At 43.6% G+C, this 27,454-nt stretch overlaps 1 protein-coding gene across 7 annotated transcripts in view; it reads right to left on the reverse strand.

Moving 5' to 3' along the window:
* Positions 1–18,468, reverse strand: part of RAPGEF1 (Rap guanine nucleotide exchange factor 1) — a 188,330-nt gene extending 169,862 nt beyond the window's left edge. For all 7 annotated transcript variants that reach the window (XM_036749203.1, XM_036749201.1, XM_036749200.1 and 4 more), the window contains exon 1: positions 18,197–18,468. In XM_036749203.1, the coding sequence (XP_036605098.1) occupies positions 18,197–18,221 (25 nt within the window). In that variant the 5' untranslated portion in view covers positions 18,222–18,468. The remainder of the gene's footprint in view (positions 1–18,196) is intronic.
* Positions 18,469–27,454: the final 8,986 nt, after the last annotated feature.

Raw genomic sequence — 27,454 nt, forward strand, 5'->3', positions numbered from 1 at the left:
TAACTGACACATGCTAAGTATTCAGCCATGTGCCCACAGCCAAACTTAACTTCTTCCTCTCAGTCACTTAACTCTCTTCCTCCCAGTGTTCCAGGTCATTCTTGAAGACATGGAGTTCTAAACTATTACATGTCTATATCAATAGAAGTCCTATTCTCTGAATTTATCACAGCAATCAAGTCTCAAGTCTGGACATACCCAGAATGAAAGGAAAAGAAAATAGGCTTAAATTCCCTTTATTTTGCTCCAGACTTCCCAACTCAACTTTCGTTTTAAAGATATTCACTACCCTCCAATATCCTTCTATGGTACATTCTGGAATACTCAATTCCTCAGCCCAATTCCGTCTGCAGCAGCATTCCTTTTTGGTAGCTAGTATGTAAGAGACCACACTGAAATTTGTCCTTATAGACAGCAAACTATATTTGTTTTGCTACCTTGCAGGACCTGGAGTCGGGAAGACCTGAGTTCAAATCCAGCCTCAAACACCCACTAGCAGTGTGACTCTGGGCAAGCCACTTAAACTCATTTGCCTCAGTATCCTCCTCCGTAAAAGGGAGAGAATAACAGTATCTACCTCCCAAGGTTGTTCTGAGGATCAAATGAAATAATATTTGTTAAGACCTTAGCACAGTGCCTGGCACACAGCACTACATAAACGTTAGTTATTTTTATTATTATTAGTCCTAAAAGTGATAGCACCCAGGAAATTGCAACATAGAGACTTCCACAACAGACAATGACCATCTTATCTTGCCTGGTGGTCCAGTCTTCAGTATTTGCAAACTGCAGGGGGTTAGTGCTCACACCTGACCACAGGTTCCACAACCACCACACTCACACACTTACACACAAGGACTTTTGTGTGACTTCAAGTGGCCCCATTGAGCTATTCTAGTTTATAAAAAGAAACCTAACCCCAATAGAGAGTTCACTGCAAAGTCAACACTCCTGAATTCTGAAGAAGTTGTTTGTTTGTTTTTGTTTGGAAAAAAAAAAAAAACACCAGGAATGTGCCAGTAAGTAAATATAGCACAGGGACATCAAAAAGGGGATAGAGAAGACTCCCATCTGGACTTGATAGAAAAGTACTGTTATGTTAAAAAAAAAGTTTTTTTCTTATGCCTTAGTTTAGATACTGATTCCTTTCTGTCCCCTATTTCACAACCCTTAGTATATTCAGGAAACAATCTGAACTTAGAAAACAATCCTTTTTTTAATTGCTTGCAGGATAAGGTTCAAACTCCTGAGCTTGCTGTTCAAGGTCCACTACATCTGCCCCCAAATACCTTTCCAACTTTCTCTCCCACTAGTACTCTACGTCAGTATTTCCTAAATTGAATCAACTTACGCGAAGACAAATTCCACAAGAATATTTTCATGAAGCAACATTTCCACTAAAATGTTTACATACTGTATCCCCCAAACAGAATGAAAACTCCCTGAAGGGGAATGACTGGTTTTCATTTCGTGTCCCTAGCACGTAGAGAGTGTACTGCACAAGAAGGTGCTAATGCTTATTGGATTGGTTATGACATTACTTTTACACACACACACACACACACACACACACACACACACACACACACACACACACACGGAATGAGTGCTCCGTACTAGCAATATTGGGGGGGGGATATGAAAAAACTTTTAATTTCCTCTGCTTTGGAGGATGATAAATGCTGGAGAGGATGTGGGAAAATTGGAACATTGTTACATTGCTGGTGAGGTTGTGAGATGATCCAGCCATTTTGGAGAGTAATTTGGAACTACGCCCAAAGGGCCACAGGAATGTTCATACCCTTTGACCCAGCAATACCACTTCTAGGGTTGTATCCCAAAGAAATAACACAAGAGCGAAAGGGACCCATATGTACAAAGATATTTATAGCAGCTCTTTTTGTGGTAGCCAAGAATTGGAAATCAAAGGGATGCCCATCAATCGGGAAATGGCTGAACAAGCTGTGGTATATGAAGGTCATGGAATACTATCATGCCATAAGAAATGTGAATGATACGGACTTCGTAACAACCTGGAAAAACCTACACGACATAATGCTGAGTGAGCGGAGCAGAGCCAGGAGAACATTGTATACAACCACAGATATATATGGATTCCGTGAGGACCAACCCTGACATACTTCACTCTTCTCAGCAACGTAAGGTGCAAGGACAACTCCAGGGGACTCACGAAGGAGAATGCTATCTTCATCCAGAGAAAGAACTGTGAAGTTTGAATGCAGATTGAGGCACACTACATGTGCGCCGTTTTTCTTCTCTTTTGTTTTTGTTTTTGGGTTTTTGTTTTTTTTTTTGGTTCTGTCTCTTCTTTCTCATGATTCATTCCATTGGTCATAATTCTTCTCCACAACTTGACTAGTGTATAAATTAATTCAATGCAAAGTTATACATGGTAGTTATATGAGATTCCATGCCGTCTTGGGGAGGGAGGGGAGAAAATCTGGAAATCAAAATTATGTAGAACCGTATGTGGTAAACTAAAAATAAAAAAATATTAATTTCCTCTGCTTTGCTCCGTAATTTTCCTGACCTCCTCCCCCAAGCATTTATCTTATGCCTATTCTGTACCACCAGTCTAACATTTGTGGCTTCTATCAGTGTAGTTCTAGCCCAAATTAGTTTGAAAATTCTGCCTGCCTTACATGAATCCTCTCCCCTCATCAGACTGGTGTCCATAATGTCCCAGGCACATGGTACTCACATTCCTCTATAGACTTCTCTGACGACTGCCCCTCTAAACAATCTCTCCCTCCTCTAAATGCACAGGATTCACCAACACAGTGATACCGCATATAGTTCATTGAAAAGATCACTGGATTTGGAGTCAGAGGACCTGGGCTCAAAATCTGACACTGCCACTATCTGTGTGGCCTTGGACAAGTAACAACCTGTCTGGGCCTCTACTGCTTCATCATAAAATTAAGGGGTTGGCACCATCCCAACCCTTTGTGAAGGTGTGAGGTCCACTGGTGTTGAACCCTTGTACATGTTTCCAGACTTTTTCAATGGATTAATCAGTTGTGCCAATTTTTACCCTCTTTTAAAAAAGTACTATTTATTTTAAGGGATGAGCCTCTGGGAGGAGAAGGGAGAGGGGGAAGGATCCTGGGAATAACCATGAGGAAGTAAGAAACAAAAGACATCAATAAAAATTTATTTAAAAATATTTAATTAGTTGGACAATATGACCTCTAAAATCCCTTCTAGTTATGATCCTTATAAATCCATGATCTTATGATCTTTACATAAAACACTTCCCACGTACAATGAAAATCAAAAACAAAAGTCTGTTTCCATTTTTCATGATCTAACTTCTTTCAAGTCCTCGATGTGGTACCAAGGCCCAAGGGGTACCTAAGCCATGGCAGGTCCTTCCAAACTGCAAATGCTTAAACTTTTGGCCCAGTGATAGATCATATGCCTGTCATCCAAGTCTGTGCCAACCTAGCTGAGTTCAGAGAGTCTCATTACTAAAAGGTTGCTCCCAAGGTAGTAGATTTTTTAGGCTACAGCGACTTAGTGAACCATCTCCTAAGACTTCATTAAAAGGGCTACAATCAGCATCAATGGAGGGAATACCTACAAAGATGAGATCACAAATCTTTGAAGCATTTAAGTTATGACTTGTCTAATGTTCAAGTTAGCCGGTCAGACTCTAGCGAACATTCACAGTAACCTGTCAATCTTAAAATTTAGATGAAATTTGTTAAATCTTTCACAGAGCAGACAAATAAGTCTTAGGAGAAAACTGCTAATAAATAAATACTTTAATTGCTAATAAATAAATAAATAGTAGGGTTTTAAGAGTCTTAGTTCAGTGTGGATAATTTCATTCTTCTCAAATTTATTAAATCATGAGCCAGACCTCCCACTCACTGTTGGTTATGGAAAAACACCCAAAGTAATACTGGTGCTCTCTCTTTGAGAGTCCTAACTTGCTTACTTCCTGAAATGGGAAGTAAAACTCTTCCACCAATATTCTTGGGGGTGAGAACTGTCTCATACAAAATTAAGGGAAACGAAGATAGAGAGTAGTGCTAGGTGTCACGCAGAATTCAAGCAAGGAAGGAAATATGGTGGTTTAGAGAATAGAGGTTCTTACCCTCAGGTCTGTGAACCTAAAAAAAAACAAAATGAAAAAACCCCTATCCATATAATTGGATAACTAGTTTCCTTTGTAATCCTATGTATTTAATTTTATGCATGTAAAAATATTATTCTGAAAGGGGTCCGTAGGCCCTTTAAGAACCTCTGCTCTGGAGGTCAGGAAAACTAGGTTCAAAACTCTGGGTTGGCCATTAATCAGCTTTGTGACCTCAGGCAAATCATTTCCCTTTCTGTGTCTTTTTTACTCCTCGGTGAATTGAGGGGGCTAGAATGGACAGTCTCTAGGGTCCTCTGAAGCTCTAAGATGATAAATTCTAGATTTAAAACATCCAGCCCTGATGTAATTACAGACATAGTCACAAGGTCTAAACTAAACATGCACAGCGATATGAAAACAGAAAGATAAGGATGGAGATGCAGGGCCAGAAAAATTTGACCCCCAAGTCACCACTGGCAGCCTCAGAGGGTTTTTTTAGGTCACATCCCTAGGGCCTCTCCACTCCCCTCCCTTGCCTTTCATTTTCCAATGACTGCTAGCACAAGCTGCCTCTCCTCATTGATTCCTCTCTCTTTAACTAGGGAAAAAGGTGGTGAGGGAAAATGTCCCTCTGGGAGAAGGAGGGTGGCGTGCAGTGGGGAGTAGGGCTTTTGGGGAGTCCTTTATGTAAGGGGAGAGGGCAGCAAATGGCTTCAGCAAATCTTTTGAATAAATGCCAAGTTCATCGATTACATAGAAATGAAGCCTCATTTCTATCTATTCTGCACTATGATAATTGTCAGAAACTTTGTGTTTATTGCCAACTACTCAGCAGGCTCCAGGAGTCATCTACTCACTATCTAATATACCTACAATAAAATAAAAAAGTGTAATCCTTTCCAATCTATCCAAACCACTCACATTTAACAACAGGCTAATCTTTTTACTGGGGGCTCAATCTTTTTAGCTTTTGTTGCTACTGTTTTAAAGACAAACGCCATCACTTTTACAAATCCTGCATCATTTTATATCCTATATCATTTGCCATGGTTGTAATGTCAATAGGACTCGATCCTGTCTCTGCTGAAAACTACACTGTCACCCTGGGGATTGGCTAGATAATCTTTCAAGTTCCTTTCTTCTCTAAGGTTCTGGGTACCTCTCTCTAGTTAATGAGGCTTCTCCAGGTTTTGTGATCAATGGCCTGGGACTATGTCATTTGCTCTAGAGTGCCACAAAGCCAAACTCAAAGAAGGCCAGGTAATAGCTGACAGTCCTTGGATGGAGGCCTTTCATAAAGCCCTGCCAGGCAAAAGTGGCCTCCTCTTCCTCCTCAGGCTTTTCATAGCACTTTACACTTCTCATACTCCAATTTGTATTGGCTATCTGGGCACTTCTTACTTCCCATTTTATTATTATCTCCATAAAGGAACAACAACAAAACAAATTAAGTTGAATGCTATGAAATTTTAATGACCAACCTTGGCCCCATTGAAGAGACATAAGGAAAGATGTTCTCTACCTCCTTTGCAGAGGTGAGGGGCTGTTGTATGAAACACTGCATATGATGACAGGCTTTTTCAAAGTGTTGGTTAGCTTTGCTGAACTTTTCCTCCCTCTTTTTAAATTCTTTAATATTAAGGAATGGCTCTCTGGAAAGGGACAGTGGGAAGAATACAGTGAGAAATGCTGGTGATCTGAAAACAAAAGATAGGAATAAAACTTAATAAAACAAATTTTTTAACGGACTTTGGTGGTAGGGAGCAGCTTAGGACCACTGAAAGTGGGCAGTTTTCCCAAGTGCAATCTATCTTGCTGTCCTGTTCAATTTATGGCCCAACTTAGTGTTCATCTGCAGTACCTGTCCAGTAGATAGGTGCTAATGCTGCAACTCCATGGGGGTCTCATGTATCTTGATAATGTATTCCCAGTAATAATTGTTTAATAAATCAGTAACTTACCAAAAAGTCTGTTGGGACCTGTACTTTCACTGTTATAAGGAACTCCCAATAAGGAAATTCCCTCCACCAATGCAGATGAGTTATTTTTCTATCCTTTGCAGGCTTAGTCAGATGCCTGGGGCAATGAGAGGTTATATAACCTGCAAGGGTTACACTTGTATATGTCAAAGGAGACTTGAACCCAGTTCTTCCTGTCTCTGAGACTGCCTCTTGTGTTACAAATAGCAGGGTCTTAATAAATGCAAATTTGTTTTTGCTCACATGTTTTTGTTATATACACATACATACACATATCCTTTTGGTCTTCTGATAAGCATATTGGGTAAACAAATATTTCTAAACTCCATTAACAAACTCAGTATAAATAAAGAGCAAAACAGGGTAGTGGAAGACCACTGAAAGCCAGGAGCCCTACTGCCAGTGACTAATCACCAGGACTCTGCCTAGCCAGTTCTTCCTCCCTTAGACAAGTTTCTACAGAGTGGGGTGATTGGACTTTTTGACCTCTAAAGTCTCTCCCATCTTTGACAACTTTTGACTGGATCTGTTATTTTTTCCACATGGGGAGCTGCCACCAATAGAGATCCACACCTGCTGTGCAACTCAGCCTTAGAATTTCCTGGGTCATTGAGAGATCAGGGCCACACAGCCACGGGCCTGCTCTCTATCCGTTACACCAGGAGTTGTTCACCCTTTTTTCCTTTTCTTTTTCTTTTTTTTTTTTTTTTGCATCACAGACCCGGATGGTAGTCTGGTAAAGCTTATGGACCCCTTCTTGGGAAAATATTTTTAAATATATAAAATAGAATACACAGGATGACAAAGGAAACCAACTCTATTGAAATGAAGGCATATGTATTTTTCCCCATCCAAGTTCATGGACCCTCTGAAATCTATCCATGGACTCCCAAGAGGAACCTGGGTTAAAAATCTCTATACTAGGTATGCCATGGCTGCTTCTCTAACAGGACCACTCTAAATTAGTTTGGTTAATGTTAATCGCTTGAAAGGATCTTCTGGCTTTAGTAGCAAAGGATTAAGGTGACTTGGGCTTCTGCCATCCCTCCAAATGGGGCACCTATCACTCATAACCACCTAAGGTTCCCAGACACATTTAAATGAAGCCACCAAATGCCCCTATAGAGGCAAAGGTTAATAAGGAAGAACCAAACAAATAAATTAGCCTTTCTCTATTTAGCCTAACTATGGAAATTAATCAAAGGAAAAGCATGATGGTTATTCATCACCTTTCTTGAGGCTATCACAGGCAATTTATGAGTCTGCCTGTATACAAGAATCTTCAGTGGATTGTGGAATTTCATCTGTCACCAAAAGCCAGGAATGTCCTCTATCATTTCTCCCTCACTGCTGAACAATGATGGTTTAATTAATCCCGATAGCATCCCCATAGCAGAGAAAACTGAGACAGCTTCTACGTTCCCTAGGAGTAGCAAGCAGTAGGCAGGAGTAGGAGAAGGGGAAGAGAATATTTGCCTTGAGTTTGGCAACAGGCTACCAGCATTTCTTGGGTTTTGCCATGTGCCTTTAAGACAGACATAAAGGAAAGCAAAATCAAGCTTTTCATCAGTCTAGCTCCCCAATGTTCCTAGTGTAGCTAAAATGAGATGCCATCCACTTTTCCTCTAGATTCAGCAATTTAGAAGTCTGGTTCTTGGTCATAAAAATCCATCCAGTGGCATTCAACAGCCTCAGATGCTTAAAAAAAAAAAATTCAGCCCAAAAGGAATTTGTTAAATCCTGGCCAGAAAAGAGGCTTCCTACTTGGGTGGAGCCTGGGTAGAAATCTCTACTCTGAAGAGCACCTACCATAATACCATGTCATAGAATCCCATAATAGTGCTAGAAGAGCCCCTAGAACACAGAATATCAGAACTGAAAGGGGGTTAGAAGTCATTCAAACAAATCTTCTCAATTTTGCAGATGAGGAAACTAAGGCCTAGGGATTAAATGACTTACTCAAGGTCACAAAGACCTTGTGGCAATCCCAGGACAAAATTCCAAGGGCTCCTGACCCCTAAAACAGTACCCCATTCCAATTCTGAGTTTCCTCTCGTTAGCAGTGAGTCCCAACTATATTGCAAAAGCCAAGATACAACAGCAAGGTAAACTAGAAAGGGCAACGGCATGAATCTGAATCCCAGTTTGGCCACTGACCACCTAGGTGATGTCAGGCAGGTACTATAAGTCTCTGGGTCTCATCTATCTATAAAATGAAGTGGGTTAGACCTGCAGTCAGGAAGGCCTGGCTTCAAAGCCCACCTCGGATAGCAGCTGTGGGACCTGGCAAGCCTCCTGACCTCTCTCCAACTCAGTTTCTATCGCTGTTACATGAGAGGGCTAGACTGTATGACATCTAAGGTCCTCCCCCTTCCAGCTCTCGGCTTCCTTCTGGTTCTAAATCTATAATCCTATGATCAAATCTCAGAAAACTGACTAGGAGCTTAAATTGGTGACAGTTAAACCAAACAGGGCAGCTCCCTGCTAAAGCTAAGAAAAAGGTCTTTCCAAAACTGCTTCACTTCACTCAGTTTTTACCAAACATAAATTTTAGGCCATTTCCACACTTGAGAACTCCCAAACAGTGTCATGAACAGCTGGCAGATTCAGACACACCTTAATAGTTAGGACGGACACAAGGGTTAGAAAACACCAGGGAAATCCCAAGTCATTTCAATTGAAGACAATGCTGGCATCTCTGAGTCTGCTATTACTTTTGCTAGTTTAAGTCTGTAGTGAAGAAAATTTGCAGACCAAGAGGTTCCAGATTCTAAGAGGTGATAACATATCATGAAACGAGCACCGGACTGGAAGTAGAAGACCTGGATTCTAGAACCAATTCTTTCTCTGTCTCAGCCTGAGCAAGTCATACCTCCCCTCCCCACCTCAGTCCCTTCCCAACTCTAAAATTCTAAGATTCTTGTCCTCTTTCTGCTGTAACCTTGGACAAGTCTCTCGATTTTTCAGAGTCTCGGTTTTTCTGTCTATTAAAGGAGCCTAGCACACCTCCCCTCTACCTTTCAAGAATATCATGAGGTCAAACAAATCCATAAAAGTGACTGTGCCATGTTGCAGGGGGCAGGAAATGCCATATGAATGCAAGGTATTTTTACAAATAATTATTAAGCACCTCTTCCATGGCTGGTGCTATAAAAAGCATTCACTAGATTGTCTCCACCCTTATTATACATTAAACTGTAGCCAAGAATCATAGGATGTTAGAACTGGAAGTCCAATCTCCTCATTTCAGAAGGAAACAGATGGACAGAGGTGAAGCTCTGGCCTAAGTCTATACAGCATGAATAAGGCCTCCTGACTGCTACTGCCATTACAACACATCAGCCAGGAGTTTTGCAGGGTTGTACAATGTCCTACCTTTCTACTCAAATATTTCCCCCAATGCTATAGTGTGTCTTTTAGTACAAAAAGGTTGTGCAAAGGGAATTTGTGTTTGGTGTCAGTGACACTTCTGACTTTTCCCACAGCAACATTAGGATGAGGCTGCCACTGATGGGAAGGTCCTTGTGCTTCCAAGGCATATACTGGCAAGGACATTTAATAAAGACAAAAAAAAAAGATCTTCAAAGACCATGAGTTCTGGTTCTGCCACAAAAGAGCTCTGTGTCCTCAAGCAAATCGCTGCTCCCCTCTCTAGACCCCAGCTTCCTCTGCAAAACAATTGAGAGTTAGGTGAAATTCTTTCTATGGTCCCTTTCAGTTCTGACATCCTAGGGGTCTAGAACCTACAGAAATGTTTTCATTTCCTTATTTATTTATAAGCATCAGCCAAGCTATCCTTTCAGAGAAGATGTGGCAAAAGTGATTATTCACACCCAGTAAACAAACAGAACAATTATTTCCAGCCTTAGTTTTTTGTGGGATTTTTCCCTTCTCTTTGTCCATTTGTGAAATGCAGCCACATCACATTCCACAGGACTTCAGCTGTCTTCTTTTCTCTCCTCTTGCCCATTCCTTCCCTCTCCAAACATTACAAGCATCTGATTCTTGCTCCAACGAGTTTGAGGGCTGAGCTTGGTAACCCGACAATGTGAGTTCTGCAGCCACATCTGTCAGGCCTCCACCAGAGGCAGACCATTTAGAGAGCTGTCAGGTAGTGCATGAAATCGCCCTCTTCTGTCCTGAGCTCTGGGAAGCCCCCCTCACCCCCAATACACCCAAAGTTTTGATAGCCCTGTTGCTCTTCTACAAAGCTGGGGCAGAGCTTCCTCACTTCCAAACTTAACTGGCAGGAAAGTTACTGCTGACATGAGCAGGGAAGTAAGAATTCATTTGGGAGTAGGAAGGAGGGGTTTTGCTCATATCTTAAGGCTTCTCCCCCTAGCCAAGGCCATATGCCATGGGATGCCAAATTGACAAGACTTCCAGAATAGAAACTGAGCTAATTCTGGATTGTGGCAGGTAGTAAAGGCGGAGGGGGATTAATGCTGAGGGCACAGGCCAAAATACTCTTTTAAAAAACCCATCAGGATGCACAGGATCCCGGATTTGGAAGTGGAAAGGACAACCTTGCAGATTATCTAGTTTAACCCCTTCATTTTCGGAAATGGCATCACCAGGATATGAACCTGGGTCCTCTGACTTCAAATCCAGTACTCTTTTCAATCAATCATTTTGCCTCATTCCTTAGCCTTCAAACCAAAGAGTAGGGGGGTGGGAGAGGAGAGAGAAGAGGGAGAGAGAGGAAAGAAAGGAGGGAGAGAAGGGAAATTTCCCCTTTCATATTTATCAAATGCCAATTTTCTAACTACCTTCTCTAAGCCCTTCTCTGGCACCCTAGAGTGGAACTAAGCACGTAACAGAGGACACATCCATCCATAAGCTCCCTGAAACATAATTTGACGACAAATGGAGGAAGACAGAAGAATATGTAATAGGGACCCCCCAACTGACATAAACCATTGAGACATTTCTGAAGTGGCAGTTGATAAAAAAACCAAAACTGAAACCCTCAATCAGATGAAGCTGTTAAATGGGAAAACAGCAGGTAGAGAAGGTGACCACATCTCAGAAATTCATTAAGGAGCCCCAAATAAACACAGCTCAAGCAGGCCCAACAAAAGCCAGAGCTGGCCAAAGCTGACATTAGTGGGTGAACATTCACTCAGTGGCTGGATGCCATGAAGAAGACTCTTGTTCACGAATGGACTGGACCAGATGACGTCTGAGGTCCCTTCTAATTCTGTGACCTGTCTCCATAAGGACAAAAGATTTGTTTCAGCTGAGTTACAGTTCCTTTTCCCTGGGTCTCTGGCCCTCCCTAGAATGTACCCTTAAGTCTCTGTCCCAGCTTTACTAGAAATTTACAGAGGGGGATAATTAAATATTGACCAAATGATTCCTTTATAAGTTTTAACATAAGACCTCAGCTAACTTCATGCCCTCTTATCTAAGAAACTGTCCAGGGGTGGGGAACCTGTGGCCTTAAGGCCACACGTGGCCTTCTAGATCCTCGGGTGCAGCCTTTTGACTGAGTCCAAGTTTTACAGAACAAATCCTTTTATTAAGGGTGTATGTTCTGTGAAGTTTGGATTCAGTCAAAGGGCCACACTTGAGGACCTAGAGGACCACATGTGGCCTTGGAGCCACAGGTTCCCCACCCCTGGACCATTAGCATCCTCCAAGGAAACACAGAAATGGACAATTCAATGAGTATGACAAACTGCTTTTAAAGGGAAATTTGGGACTAAGAATCAGAGGGCCCCAGAATTTGAGTTCATTTTTCAATACTGTCTGACATGGCTGAATGGATCCAACTTCTGACCAGGAAGGTGTATGGGTTGTTTTGTGTGTGTGTGTGTGTATACACACACAAATATACATACATACATATATCTTTTAATACCTAGTATATACTCAGCACTGCTAGGTGCTGTGAGGAGTACAGAAAACTAATGATAACGAAGATGGCTGACAATTATTTATACAGCACCTTGTGGTTTACATAGCAGTTTACAGACATTATCTCATTCAATCTTACCAACAACCATGTAAAGTAGTTACTACAGTATAGCCATGGTTATCATCATTTCATAGATGAAGAAAGCTCAGAAAAGTTAAGTAATTTGCCTACGACTTCACTAACTAAATGTCAGAGGCTGGATTCAAAAACTGGGTCTCCTCTGGCTCCAGGTCCAGCACTCTTTCCAAAACAAGATGACACTTTACCCTTGGAATAATCTAATTAAGGTGAAAAGATACATAGAAAGATAGGTAGTCACAGAACCTTAGAGCAGTGGAAGGGACCAAGATCCTCATTAGCAAAACAAAGAAACTAAGGTCTGGAGAGAAGAACTTAGCCAAGGTCATATGAGCAGAGCAAAGATTAGAACCCATTCTCTGCACTCCTAGTCCTGGGCTTTTCCCACTGAACTCTTGCATAACAGGAAACCAAGAGGCTAAACCCATGAAATCCCTGATTCTTTTAGTCTTAGCCCCTGAAAATGGACACAGCTTTGGGGGGTCAGAATGGGGGCGGGAGGGCGGCTCTCTTCAGTGACAGGGCTTCAAGGCTTGAAGAGATCTTGGCAACAAGTAAAATCAAGCAGCATTTCCAAGCCTCTCCTCTTTCCATTTCATCATCTTATTGTGGCAACAACAAATACATTCAACTGGAGTGAAGCATGACACTGCTTGGCTTACAGGGCATCTTCAAATTCAGTCTAATTTGGGAGATGGTTTTTCTGCAAACTAATACATGAGTCATCTTTACAAGCCACATAGCAAGCTTGGTAATGATCTATTAGTAAGCCCTCCTTCCCTCCCTCAACTCACTTTGTAACCATGCATGGGTTAAGAACATGCCTGAAGAAAGGGAGTAAAAGCCTGACGTAAGGGCCAGTATGGATGGAAGACTTAGGGACAGAAGAGGAAAGGAAGGAGGTTTAAGAGAGTCAGCGGGTATTCAGAACAACATGCCTCTGGTCTTTCCCCCTTCAATCCAACAGACTGCTGCTGTATTAACCAACTCTACTCTTGTGCTCAAAAAAACTGGCAACGACTCCCAGCCTTCTACAAGCTGATCCCCCACCTACCTTTCCCAGCTTCACTTAAGTCAGTCCCTTTCACAAAGCCTAAGCTCCAAAAAGCAGACTGTGCACTTCTCTGTTTGTGTCTCTGCTTAGGTCACTCACATACCTGGAATGCCCTCTCTCTGCCTCTTCTGCAAAGCCTTCCCTGGTTCCCCAGTCCTAAACCCAAAGTGATTTTTCCTCTTAAGTGGTCAGATTTTGTTTCATTTAAACACTAATTATAGTCTATTTTATAACACGTATAAGCACGGACATACATACACACATATATAAAATATGTGTATGTCTCCTCTCCCCTGCTCAACTGTAAACTACTAGACAGACAACTGTCTTGTTATGGTGTTTCCTTCCATGTCTATCATAATGCTTTGCACACAGCAGGTGCTTAATAAATGAGCCGATCTCCAGTAAAGTTCTCAAATATCTAATTATGGCATGGAGCTGATCCTGCCCTTCCCATGCTTTGGCACAGGCTGCCTCCCCACCCTCCCCACACCTGGGATGCTCTCGTGAAGCTCTCCCTCCTTGCCTCCACCTCTCCTTCTAGAATCCCTAGCTTCTTTTAAAGCTCAGCTCAAGCATCGCCTCCCACCTAGAACGAGCCACTCCTCCTGCTCCCGTTCCTGCTCCTGCTCCTCCTCCTCAGCATAAACAGCTAGTACTCGTATAGTACTCTAAAGTTTGCAAAGCACCTTAAAATGACCCCGGGAGATAGGAGCTACTATTATTATCATTACTGCCATTTTACAGATGAGGGAACAGAGGTGGTTAAGTGACTTGCCCAGGGTCACACAGTCAATAAGTGTCTGAGGTAGGATTTGAACTCAGATCTTCCTGACTCCAGGGCACCACCTAGCTGCCTCATAAATACAAAAGTGAGATCGTCCCTACCCTCCAGGAACTTACATGGGTAGGGGTGGGGGAGTACATATATGTTCAAAGAAAAGTTAAAGCAAAGTATATATAAAATAAATACAAAGTGATTGGGGGGAGAAGAGGAAGAAAGGATAGGAGACTAACAATTGGCTAACTCTGGAAAGGTCCTTTAATGGCAGCACTTGAACTGAGCCCTGAAGGTACCTAGGATTTCCAAGAAGCAGAGGTAAAGATGGAAAACATTCCAGACATGGGGCATATACAGCCTATGCAAAAGCAAGGAGGCAAGAGATGAGATGTGCTGGGCAAAAGGGCGAAACAAGGACATCATTTTGGCTGTACATGAGGGGGAATGATGTGTAATCAGCGTAGAAAGATGGGAGGGACCCAGATTATGAAGCGTTTTAAGGCCAAATAGAGGAGTTTGTACATTATCCTAAAGGCAATGGGGTCCATTGAAGCTTCTTGAGCAGAGGAGTGACATGGTCAGACTACCACTTCAGGAATATCAAACAGGAGAATGGTTTGCAATGCGGAAAGGCTGGATACAAGGAGATGAATCAGTAGATTATCACAAATAGTCCAGAAGAGAGGTGATGAGAAACCTGAGTCTCAGAAGGGGAAATGACTTATCCTAAGTGGCAGAGACAGACTAGCAAGAAACTCGGATATCTTGACTCCCACCCCAGCACTCTTTCTACTAGCTTGACTGAATGGATTTCCATTAAACTAGTTCCTCTACCTCTAAGTTCTTTCCCCATCCAATCCATTCTGTCCATCATGCCCCAGTTAATCCTAAATGCTGTTTTGGTCTACTACCTCACATCAGCTTTCCCATCAACTAAAGCAGGGCTGTCCAAGACGCAGCCCGCAGCCCCCTACAGGCATAGAAATTTACATAAATACCTTAGTAAACAAAGCCGAGCTACCGCAGAGCTCTCACTAAAATGGCAAATCAAAATATATTGTCATTGTTTCAATAAAAACCTAAGGTTAGACAGCCTTGACCTAAAGGATAATGTTCATACTCCTCATTAGGACCCTGTAGGGCCTGGGCTCTGATCTACCTTTCCAAGTTTATCTCTCTCACTTCTCTCTGGGCCTGATCATTGGCCCTGGAATTCACCCAGCACAAGTCAAATGCTCCGTCACCACCAGCAATTCTGTTTCAGACCTGTTGCCTTCTGCATGCCTTGTTCTGGAATATCTTCTGCCTTCTCCAAAACCTTCAACACTCACCTTCAGTGTGAGCTCAGAATCTCAAGGTCAGAAGGGACCTCTGAAATCATCCAGCCCAACCTAAACTTGAACAAGAATATTCTCTACAAAACAGCTGAGAAGCTGTCTTCTAGCCTTAGCCTCAAAGTCTCCCAGAGGCAGCAGCCCCTTCTATTTTTAGATGGATTGAGTTGTTAACAAGTTTTCCCCTTAGATCCAATCTAAATCTGCCATTTCTGCATCCCCCCTTCTCTCTGTCCTAGTCTGATCTCTGCACAGAACCCTCTTCCTTTACTACTCCAATGGATTCTCTCCCTCCTCTGAATAGGCAAAGCACCTACCATCTGTACCCTTATTTGGTGCATCATTCAACAACACTGAAGTGCTATTTGCTGGGCTGGGCCTGTGAGGGGTATGAAGGACCAAGGATTTATAGCTGGAAAGGACCTGAGAGGTCACTGCATCCACCTCCCTCCCTCTTCATTTTATAGATGAGGAAAATGAGACACAGTGAGGTGAAGGGACCCTCCCCCACAGTCCCTTACACAGCTAGTAAGAGTGAAGTCAGCTTCCTGACTCCAAGGCCAATCACCTTTCCACCATGTCACAGTGACTACAACGTCTCTATCCACAAGAGGCTTCCAATCTAATATAGCACTGTTTCAGTATAATTCTTGTATTCTTATTTAATTTTCTATGTCAGTGCCTTGGTTTCGTATTAGATTATAAGCCTCTTGACAGCTAGGATTATCTGTACCACCACTGCACTAAGCACACAGTAGACACTCAAAAAATGTTTGCTGATGAAGTACATTGACAGACATAAAAATATTCTAGCCAACCTTTCATTGACTGAAATCAAGGGAGGAACCTCTCCAGAAGATACTGAAAGTCAATTTAAACAAAACTTTTGAGAAAACCAGGCCTTCTCTATAGAGACAGGGGCACCTGCATAGCACAGTAAATTAAAGAGAATGGTTATCTGTTTTACTGCATTTAGACAGGGGCACATGTTGAATCTTCACAGCCAGACCATTATGCATCACATTTTAAAAAGACCTCATGGAAAAAAAATCCTGAAAAATTCTATTCTACAAGCTGTTCTTCCCTTGTCTAAAAATAAGACAATTTTAAAAAGTTTTTTGAAGATACCACTAATTCAGAAACAATCCAGACTTCAGATATGGTACCATTCTGATTGAACACTGCTCAAGAAGTCCCTAGGAAATTCTGCACAGATTAACACTCGGTATTTCTGGAATAGCACTTGTCCAGTGATGGGACACATGGTGGTGCCGACTGGGAAAAAAAAATGGTACAAGTTACCACACCTCTGGAAAATTCCTGCTTATAAACAGATGCCCAGAGCAATGATCTAGAGAAAGAACCATTGAACTATCTAGTTTATTCTCTTTCCTTTTACAGAGGGGTAAACTGAGACCACTCCAGGGCTATATCATAGGAAAATGCATCTATCTACAACACTAAGATCAGAGGCCAGAAAACCACACCAAAATTATCAGCCACCTCTGGAGCTTCCAAGATGCATGATCCCACCTTCTTAGTCAAAGGCTGTGAAACTTGTACACTATACTGCAACTAAAACTACTACTGCTCATTAACCATGGAGAGCCCTAGCCATCTTTCAGCTTAAGCACTATCATCATGTTTGCCCTGCTCATTAAACACAGCATAATTTTTAAATGCACTGCCCTACATTGGAAAACAGTAATCAAATCTTTGGAGAGGCTATTCCCAGGACTGGGAAAATCAGGCACCCAGGAGACAACCCTCCTAGAGTTCTAGGAACACACAAAGAAGAGTTGAAGCAAAGATTTTTCTGAGGTTTGCATCTAGGTTTATAAGATAGTAGCGCCCTACCCTCAAGCCATGTGGGGTAGACACATGGACTGTTTCCAGATCTAAGCTAGTATGATAGGAAAGGCTGACTGAACTCTCAAGTGTGTCCACATAATCATCTTTCCTGTTTCCTTCCAAGTATGTGGAGGACAATTTAAGTTCAATGCAAACACTGAGCCTATTACAAAGGGCACACTTTAATCATTGTTACTCATCTTATAAAAGGGAAACCAACCCAGCTACAAACACATAGCTTAGGAGATACTTTTAAACGTGTCTGTCCTGACAGATCTCTTCCAGGTCTGTAGTTCCTCTCCATAAGCCACTTTTAAAAAATACATTAAGAAAAAAAAAATTCTTAGGGGGCGGGGGTCCCCTTACGATTACATAGGAAACCTTGCGTTCAAGTCCTTTTTTAAAAAATAAAGTATCACACAATCGGAGAAATTAAATTGCATGCAGTGTCCAACAAGGAACTAGGTAGAATGGGCTACACTCTCCACTGCCTTTTAACTACCGAGTTAAAAGACGCTCAGATTGAGGCCTCCAAGATGTCAATTTCACTTCTGTTCCCGGCGGGAGCTCAGGACATTAACTGACGGACAGACAGAAAGACTCGGGTTCTAATAAGTATCTACGTTTAAAACCGCTCAGGAGAAGCCACCCTCCGGAGCCTCGGAGAAAACCTGCCGGTCGCCGGGGCAGGTTCCAGAGTCCGCCATACATTCGCTCGCTTGACCCCTTCCTCCCCGGACCGGCGGAGTCCCCACCGCCCGGCTCCCCCACGCCTTCTCAGCGGGCTCCCCGCGGGGCGAGCTGCGAGAGGCAAGCCCCGGGCCCAGCCCCGGCACGGCCGAGCGCTCGGCTCCGCGGGGAGGGGCGGGGGACCGCGGTTACGCTTGGGTGACAAAGCCCCGGGGGGACGCCCCGGCCCCCGCCAGACGCAATCGTCTCCCGGCACAAACGGGCAGAAGAAGTGGGGCAAGCCCCGCACGCACGCCCCGCACAGCCCGCACCGCCCCACGGCGGGCGGGCCCAGGCCTCGTCTCCGCTCCCGGCCCGCTGCCTCCGGGCCCCGGGGCTCCCTTCCCCGCCGCCTCCTCTCTCACCTGCTTTCTCGATCTTGCCAGACATTTCCGGGCTGCGCCGGAGGCCGAGGCCGCCGTTCCTCCGCGGCCCGGGGCGCACAGGCCGGCGCGGGAGGGCGGCCCGGGGAAGGCTCCGCTCGGCCCTGGCTCGGCGGCGCCTCAGTCCCGCTGCCGCAGCATGGCCCGGGCTCCGGGGCTGCGGGGCTCCGTCCTTCCTTCCCCGGAGGGCGCGCCGGCCCAAGGCCGAGCGGACACTGCGGCGGCGGCGGCCGCTCTTGCTCCCGGAGCTCCCGGGCGGCGGCTGCTGCTCCCGCTGCGGCGGCTGCTGCTCCTGCTGCTGCTGCTCTCGCTGCACCTCCTCCTCCTCCTCCAGCCGCCGCCGCCGCCAGGACCCGCGGAGCCCGGGCCGCCGCCGCCGCCGCCGCCAGCGCCAGCCGGGCCAGAGCCGGAGCCACAGCGCGACCTGCCGGGCGGCCTCCGCACGACAGCGCGCGGAGCGGCGGCCCTGACCAGCAGCGCCCTCGGCGGGCCGAGCCCGGAGCCGAGAGCCGGGAGCCGGCCGAGGCCTTCCCTGCCCCGGGGACGCAGCGCCCTCTCCTGGCCCGAGCCGGGAGCCAGCCCGCCCACGGCCTTGCGTGCTCCTGCCCCGGAGACGCAGTGCCCTCTCCCGGGCCCTAGCCACTCCCTGCCCGGTCCCGACCTTCTTCCTCATCCTGCTTCCTTACTCTCCCTCCGGACCCCAAACCCTCTCCCAGCGAGGCCCCAATTATATTCCATCTAACAATTATTAAGAACTTACTATATGTGTGCAAGCACACAAATGAAACAAACAGGTCCTGCCTTCAACGCGCTTCCAATCTAATGGACCCCCTCCCCCTCCCAGACTTCTTCACTTTTGTCCCCTCCAACCCTGCGCTCTCTGCTGGGCAAGTTCTTCTCCGTCACCCCGGACCTAGAGTCAGACTGTCCCAGCTCCACTCCTCTTTCTGGTGGGGCGAGGCGTACCCTGTCCAATTAGTTCAGATTAATTCATGTTCATGTGTATTAAACATGGCTGGGTGACTAGTAGATAGAATACTGGACTTGGAGTTAGGAAATACTGAGTTCAGATTCCTCCTTAGAAGCTTCCTAGTCAAGTATGTCACTTAATTTCTGGCTGCCTCAGTTTCTTCATCTGTTAGATGGGGATAAAGGCACAAGTTCTTGTGAGGATCAAATGAGGTAACACACGTCAAGCACTTTGCCAACCTCAGAGAGTTATATAAATGCTCGCAGCTATGTGCTAAGCACGAGAGATCACTGGCACTGGGGTCCCGACAGCCTTTCTTTCATTTTTGCCAGGATTTTTGCGTAGATTCTATAAAGAGCATGGCAGAAGTGGATCATGCCGGAAGCCAAGAAAGGGTGAAGTTTTTCAAACTTGTGACCCTCTCTGAACTGACTGAAATAGAAAAACTATAAAAAAGGCTCTCAAGGCATGGTTCATGCTTGTGCAACCTAGCTTCAGGATAGGGTGGTATATCACCTACTCCAGGATGATAATTCCCAGTGTGATCTGTCTTGGGCTTCATATACACTGCCCCTTTCTGAAGGGTGATTCAATGGACAGAGTACTGGATTTGAATTCCCGATTTGTCACTTGCTACTTATGTGACCTGGAGCTAGAGGTGGGCTAGTAAGTGCTTAACAACTGGGTGGGGGGGGGAGGGGCGGAGGGGGGGCAGGGAATATGCCCAAGACATATTTTAAGTTTAATTGCATTACTTAAAAAAATTATCATTAACATTTTATCCATCATTTTCTTAAATCTAGAAGATCAACAAAACAATAAACTAAGGCATGATTTATAGCTTTGCCAAATTCTGAAGTGTAAATATACTGGAAATTAACTACCAGCTCTTATGAGCTAGTATGATCTGGCTCAGGGGTATGATCTGCTGCCTGGGGCAAGTTGCTTAATGTCTGTGGGTCTTGGTTTCTTCAGCCCTAAAATAGGGTGGGGCAGCTAGGTAGTGAAGTGGACAGAGTGACCTGTGTGGAATACCTAGCTTCCTTAGTTCAAATCTGGCCTCAGACACTTACTAGCTGTGTGACCCTGGCCAAGTAATCTTTGCTCAGACACTAGCTGTGTGACCCTGGGCAAGTCACTTAACCCTGTTTGCCTCAGTTTTCTCATCTGTAAAATGAACTGCAGAAGGAAATGGCAAACCACTCTAGTATCTTTGCCAAGAAAATCCCAAATGGGGTCACAGAGTTGAACAGGACTGAACAATAGTAATAAAATAAGGGTTTTGAACAAGGAGGATCTTTAAGATCTCATCCATGGTCCTGTTATAAAATGTGCCCCATTATTGCCTCAAAAATGAAAAGTTAAAAGTTTACAAATAATTTGGCTTTCAGTGGGATACAGTGGGAAAAGGACTAGCTTTGGAATCTGAGGCCCTTGGGTTCAATCCTGACTCTACTACTGGGCAAGTTACTTGACCTCTCAGTCACCTCATCTGTAAAATGGGGATATTGTATATGAAGATCTTTATGGTCTCTTTGAGCTCCAGATCCATAATCCAAGGATCAGGCATTCACCAAGGCCCACTGAATGGAAACCCGAGACAAAGAAAACAAAGCAAAGTCCCTGCCTTCAGGAAGCCTGTAGTCTACTTGGGGATAAAAGGTATAAACACATGGAAAGGTTAATTAGGGTTGAATCCAAGAGCTATCCACGTGACTAGACTACTTACCAGCCCTTGGATGACCTTTTGGCCACTTACAGGTCAACACAAAATCATCTCACCCAGCTTGATCTGCAAGACTCCATTGCTCTCCAATTTGCAGCAAAGCAGGGCTAAGCCCTGAAGGTAGCAGAGAGATGGGGCATATTGAGGTTCAAAATTGCATCTCTCTTCCTACTCCGTGGGTCATTGGCTCCATTAACCTATATGTTGCTGTTGTTCAGTTGCGTCTGACTCTATGACCCCATTTGGGGTTTTCTTGGCAAAGATACTGGGATGGTTTGACATTTCCTTCTCTGGCTCATTTTACAGATGAGGACACTGAGGTTTGCCCAGAGTCCCACCGCTAGTATCTGAGGCCACATTTGAATTCAGAAAGATGAGTCTTCCTGACACCAGGCCTGGCACTCTATCCACTGTGCCACCTAGCTGCCCCTGCACAGCTAGGTGCAGATCTCAGCCGAAAAGTTTCCAGTCTGCTTACTTCCTGGCCTTCAGGGGTCAAAAGGAAAGCCAAAGATTGACAAATTCATTCACTATTCAATCGGATGAATAGCTGCCGAGCACTAGGGCTCTGATCCAATGTCTCATTTCATAGTCCTCTCCCTTGTAATAGAGGCAGCTGCATTTCCGAAGCAAAACTGGCATGTGGCCATCCCTTAGCTTCCCCCAACACTGGAATCATCAAGCCCCCACCCTGCTAAGCTACCAAGCCACTGGTGATAGGATTCAGTGTTTCAAAGTTGAAGTCTTGAGTGCCTGATAGGAAGCAAAGCTGAACAAGTGCATTCTAATTAGCAAAACAAAATAGGTTTTGTGGAACAGATAAAGGTTGTAGCAATAGTTATTTCTTTGGGGATGTTGGGGAAAAGTCCAGACATGTGATTTCCTTGATAGGGAATTCCCATTGTGGAAAATCCCTCCACAAATGCAGATCAGCAACTCTTCTCTAATTTACTGTCTTAGAGAATTGCCAGGGGCCTAGATAGATAGAGCGATGGAGAATTTATTAAACGTAAGTGCTTGCTCTGTGCCAGGTACTGTGCTAAGTGCATTTCCCTCTGGCTACACCATTTGGATGCACTCTCCACTCTCCATCTGCTGCCCTTCCTGGTTTCAACAAGATGCCCCTCCAGGATAAGCTCATCCCTTCTAAACTCACCACCAGGCTGCTAACTCAAGCCTTGATTGACTTCCTCAGCCTTTTCTCCCTTCTGTTTGGAGGGCTGGAGGGCAGAGCACCAAATTCCTCCCAGTGCTTTCTTTTGTAGAGGGCAGAAACTATACTCTTAGATCACTCCAGTCTGTGTTTGCTGCCCTGCCTGGCTTCAACAACGTGACACAAGATTGCCCCTGCATTGCTCCCCTGGTGTCCAGTTCTCACTCCATCCCACCCCCATCCCCACCCAGGCACTTTCGTGCCTCCTTTCTCGTGTTGTCTCCCCCTTTAGAACCTAAGTTCATTGGGGGCAGGAATTGCTGTTGTTTTTAACTAATTGTATCCCCAGCACTCAGCACAGTGCCTGGCACTTCATAAATGTTTATTGGATTGGATTCAACTCCATTATCATTATGCACCACTTCCCACCCCCACCCCTAAAAAGGAACTACCAGCTACCAGGAAATTCATCATCCCCAGAGATTGCATCAGTTCTCTTGGTTACTTCTGCACCCCCGATTAGAGGGCTGGACAGTGGAGCAAAAAAAACCATAAATTCCTCCCAAAGCTTCCCTTTAAAGAGGGCTCAGAAGCCCAGCCAACTCTTCATTTCCCAGCTACTTGCTCTGTTCCCCCTTCAGCTTCCTTTTTTGAGTTGTCTTCCACCCTTCAACTGTAAGCTCCATGAAAGCAGGGACTATTTTTCTTTTTCTTATTTGTATTCCCAGCACTTAATACAGTGTCTGACATATAGTAGGTGCTTGTTAATAAATTTAAATATAATATGTGATGTAAGCAGACAAAAAAAGACAGGTTTTACCCTCAAGGAGCTAACATACAAATAGGGTAGGGTAACACATAAAAGGGAACTGGAAAGGAAGGGGGAGACCTACAAGATGGAGAGTCAGGAGAGAGTCATAAGTGGAACCAGGAAAGAAGTGAACATAGATGCTCTGGGACTTCCTTAAATGGTGGTTCTGGGGAGGAACTCACCAATCAGAGGAGGGGGCAATAGGGAAGAAGGCATCTCCAGGGCGAGGCGACTGCTGTGGTGGAAGTAGAAAGGTCTGAAGCGACTGGATTGGAGCCAGGAGAAGTTAGTATAATGACTTCCCCACGGCCACACGACTAGTATGTGTCAGAGAGCGGACTCTGACCTAGATATTCCTGGCTCCAAGGCCAGCTCTCTACCCACTACCCAACAGAGTAGGGCTGCCTCTCATTACAAAAATACGTGTTTAATCAAAGACTAACAGAAACACGTCCAAGATTACGGCGGCAAGGGGGGTTGGGGAGAAGACGCCCTATTCCTGATCTGAGGTTTCTGCTGCTATAGGATCCTTTCCAATGTCTTCCTTGAACTCCAGTCCTGTACTTCCAACTGATTGCTTTCTGAATATCTTCTACAGGAGCGTGAGGAAAATTCCACGGGCACTTATCACATTCAGCCTCTACAGGCATACCTCAATTTATTGCACTTCACAGATACTGTGCTTTTTACATATTGAAGGTTTGGCAATCTTGTGTCAAGCAAGTATATTGGCACCATTCTTTTCAACAGGCGTGGGCTCACATTGTATCTTTGTCACATTTTGGTAATTCTCACAACGTATAAGACTTTTTCATTATTATTAAATCTGTTATGGTGATCTGTGATCAGTGATTTTTGATGTTGCTACTGTAATTGTTTTAGAGTACCATTAATTGTACCCATATAAGATAGCGAACTTAATTGATAAATATTGTGTGTGTTCTGACTGCTCCACCACCCTATCATTCCCTCTCTTCCTCTTCTAAAAGGCTTCCCTATTCCATGACACACAATATTAAAATTAGACCTTACAATGGCGTCTAAGTGTTCAAATGAAGAGTCAATCACTAAGGCAAACTTCATTGCTGTCTTATTTTAAGAAATTGTCACAGTCACCCCAGCCAGCAGCAATCACTATCCTGACCAGTCAGCAGCCATCAATGTTGAGGCAGGACTCGCTGAAGGCTCAGGTGATGGTTAGCAGTTTTTTTTAGCATTAAATATTCTTTAATTACGGCATGTTTTGATTTTTTAGACATAATACTATTGCACACTTAATAGACAACAGGCTAGTGTAAGCTAACTTTTATTTGCACTGGGAAATAAAAAAAATTGTGTGACTTACTTTATTGTGATATGTGCTTTATCGCAGTGCTCTGGAACTGAACCCAGAATATCTCTGAGGTACATTTGAAGTTATTTTATGTGTGTTTTCTCCTGCATCTCTCCTCTGAATCAAACTATAAGATCCTTGAAGACAGGCCTGTGTCTGTTTCACCTTTGTATCCCCAGCACCTAATTCAGTGTGTTGTGCTGAAGAAATATTTGTTGAATTGAGGTAGAAGAGATAGTGATCCAAATTACTGATTAATAAGAGAAATGCATATCAAAACAGTACCTAGGCTTTGCCTCACATGCAACGAATTGGCAGTGATGATTAAAAATGCAATGGTAAATGTAGGAAGACTGGAACACTAGTGCTTTGTTAGTGGAGATGTGAAATAATACAACCATTTTGGAAAATAATTTGAAATTATGTAAATGAAGTGACTAAAATATCCATACCCTTTGACTCAGAGATACTACCACTAGGAATATACCTCAAGGTCACTGATAAAATGAAAGTCTGCATTGTGGTAGCAAAGAACTGGAAACAAAGTAGATGCTCATTGATTGGGGGATGGCTCAACAAATTGGGGTAACTGGATTAGTGGAATATTATTGTACTGTAAGAAATGCTGAAAATGATTACTATAGAGAAGCGTGGAATGGCTTAAATGATCTGATGCAAAGTGAAGAAAACAGAGCCAAGAAAATAACATACGCAATAACTACAACAATGTAAATGGAATCAACAACCACAAAACAATTGAAAATGAATGTTGCAAAATTACCATGAACAATCATGGCCTCCAAAGAAAAGATATTAAAAAAAAACCTTTCCCTCCTCCCATCCCCAACTTATTTACAGAAGTAGAAGGTCCATGGATGTGGAACATCGCACAAACTCAGATTTTTTAAGACATTTTGACGAGTTTTACTGATTTTTTTCTCTTGTTCTTCTTTTGTTTTTTCTTTAATTTTTTCTTTTTTGGTTATATGTGATGTCTGTCTCTCTGGGATGGGGGAGGGGGAAGGATCCAGGGAGAATTTTAGGAGATGTAAAAACAAAAGACATCATTACATTTTAAAAGAAGAGGCCCCTTCTAGCCCAATTTTCCAGAGAAGGAAATTGAGGCTTATAAAGAGTGAGCAGCTTGCCCAAGGTTAAACAGTGGGACCAAACTGTTGGTTGCCTTATTCCCAGGCCAAGGCTTTTTCCACTACAATTCCCTATCTCTCTCCATTGTGCAATGGCATCTACTTCTGTAATGACATGTTTTACTTAATAGTGAGGTTACTGTAATCCCTGCCGGGGCCAAATGAAATTGGGAAAGGGCAGATTAGGGTGCCAGAGGGTGTAGATCCAGGTGTTTCACTCTGTCATTGCATCCCCAGCACCTAAGACAGGGCCTGGCACATAGATGCTTAGTAAATGCTTGTTGAATGAATGAATGACCTTAGATAACTTTAAAGCATTCTCTTCCTTGTCATCTTAATTATTTACATAGTTATATATACGTTACGTATTTTCGACTAGTCTGCAAGCTTCTCAGCAGGAGGGGCCATGTCTTATATCTCATTTTTTTCTCTAATTTTATTTGATTTTTAAAATTCTGAACTTAAATGCATTTTAAAAAAGCATTTCCATATACACAACAGAACACAAAAATCTACATAACTGTGAATCTACACTTCATACCACTTGCTTTTAATATATCTATATACTAAATTCCACATGTTCCTTTAAAACTATCCTGCTTATCCTTTTGTTCTCTTCTGTGCATTATTTTTTTTTAAATCTTTTGTTATCAGTATTGCTAATCTTGACCTTTTCTCCCTTCTAAAATTAAAAACTGAGAAAGAAGAAAAGAACCCCATAACAAATAAGTATACTCAAGTAGAAGAAACCTACAGAATGACTCTGTCCAAAAATGTAAGTCTATTCTGCCCTCCAGTCCGTTGTGTCTGTCAGGAGGTAACATGTTCCATCATAGGTCCTCTGCAGACATAGTGAGTCAGAGAATAGATCAAAGTTCCTAAGTCTTTCAAAGTTGTTTTACTTCACATTGCTGCTGCTCTTGTATAAATTGTTCTCCTGGTTCTGCTCACTTCACTCTGCATCAGTTTGAACTACCTAGGATTCTCTGAAATTCTCTCTTTCATTATTTCTTTTTTTTCTTTTTTTGAATTAATTTAGTTTCAATCAGCAAAAAAGCCCCAAAACAACCCTTTTTTCTTTCCCTCCCATTGCTCTCCCCTGTTTGAAAAAGAAAGAAAAACAAAACTTCTATTTCAAACATGTATAATTAAGTAGAACAAATTTACGCATTGGCTGTGGCACCCCATGGATCTTTGAGGTTCAGAGCACAAGCTATTTAAGACCCCCTCTGATGCCTCAGGACCATGTTAGGGACCTCAGAGTCTCTGAGCCTGAAGTGTCCCAGTCCGAGCACTGCCTTTCTATTCTGGTCACTGCTCTCCCCAAGGGCTTAAAAGATCCTTACCCTGGAGATTTCAGAGTACCGTAGGGCTTGCTCAGGGGAGACCTGTGCTTCTGCTGACGCTAGATACAGTAGCTATATGCATCTCTGGCCTATCTTTGGTCATGCTGGGGGGCTGCTGGTTTGTGCTGTTGCTGTCTTTGCTGGTAGACCTTTTTCTTGTTGCCTTTGGGCTTATGGTTGATGGACTTATACCTTGTGGAGTTCTGGGGTGGAAGAAATCACTTGTTCTAGTTTCTCATTGGATTCATATTCACTATTTGGTCTGGTAAGAACTTAAAGATTTTTTCTGGAGTAGGTATTTTGGATCTGGGTGGTCTGCTTCTCCTTCCACAGCCATCTTGGACACATACTTCCTTTTTGATTTGCTTATGGCACCAGGGACAATGGTTTGATCATAAGTAGTCATTAAATACATGTTTATTGATTGAACAAATATGGGAGAGAAAAAAAAGGTGGCTGGACTTTATAGGCCTATCCTTTTTGCAATTAATTTAGGCCTTTTAAGGTCCCTTCTAGCTCTAAGCCCTTGTAATGTTTTTTCTCATGTCCAGGAGAACAGTTGATAGGAGCTGTTCCCACATTAGATGGGGTTGGCATTTTGTCATTGTTGTTGGCATGATAGGATTGATCTGCTTCTGTCCCTGCCACCCTTTTTTCCTATGTGCTTAAGAACTGTTACATTATTGGTGGTGGTGGTGGTGGTAGTGGTGGTTCATTTTCAGGAGTAACACCCAAAGCAACCACGAAACAGAA

This window comes from Trichosurus vulpecula, chromosome 3 (assembly GCF_011100635.1).
Source record: "Trichosurus vulpecula isolate mTriVul1 chromosome 3, mTriVul1.pri, whole genome shotgun sequence".
NCBI classification, from domain to species: domain Eukaryota; kingdom Metazoa; phylum Chordata; class Mammalia; order Diprotodontia; family Phalangeridae; genus Trichosurus; species Trichosurus vulpecula.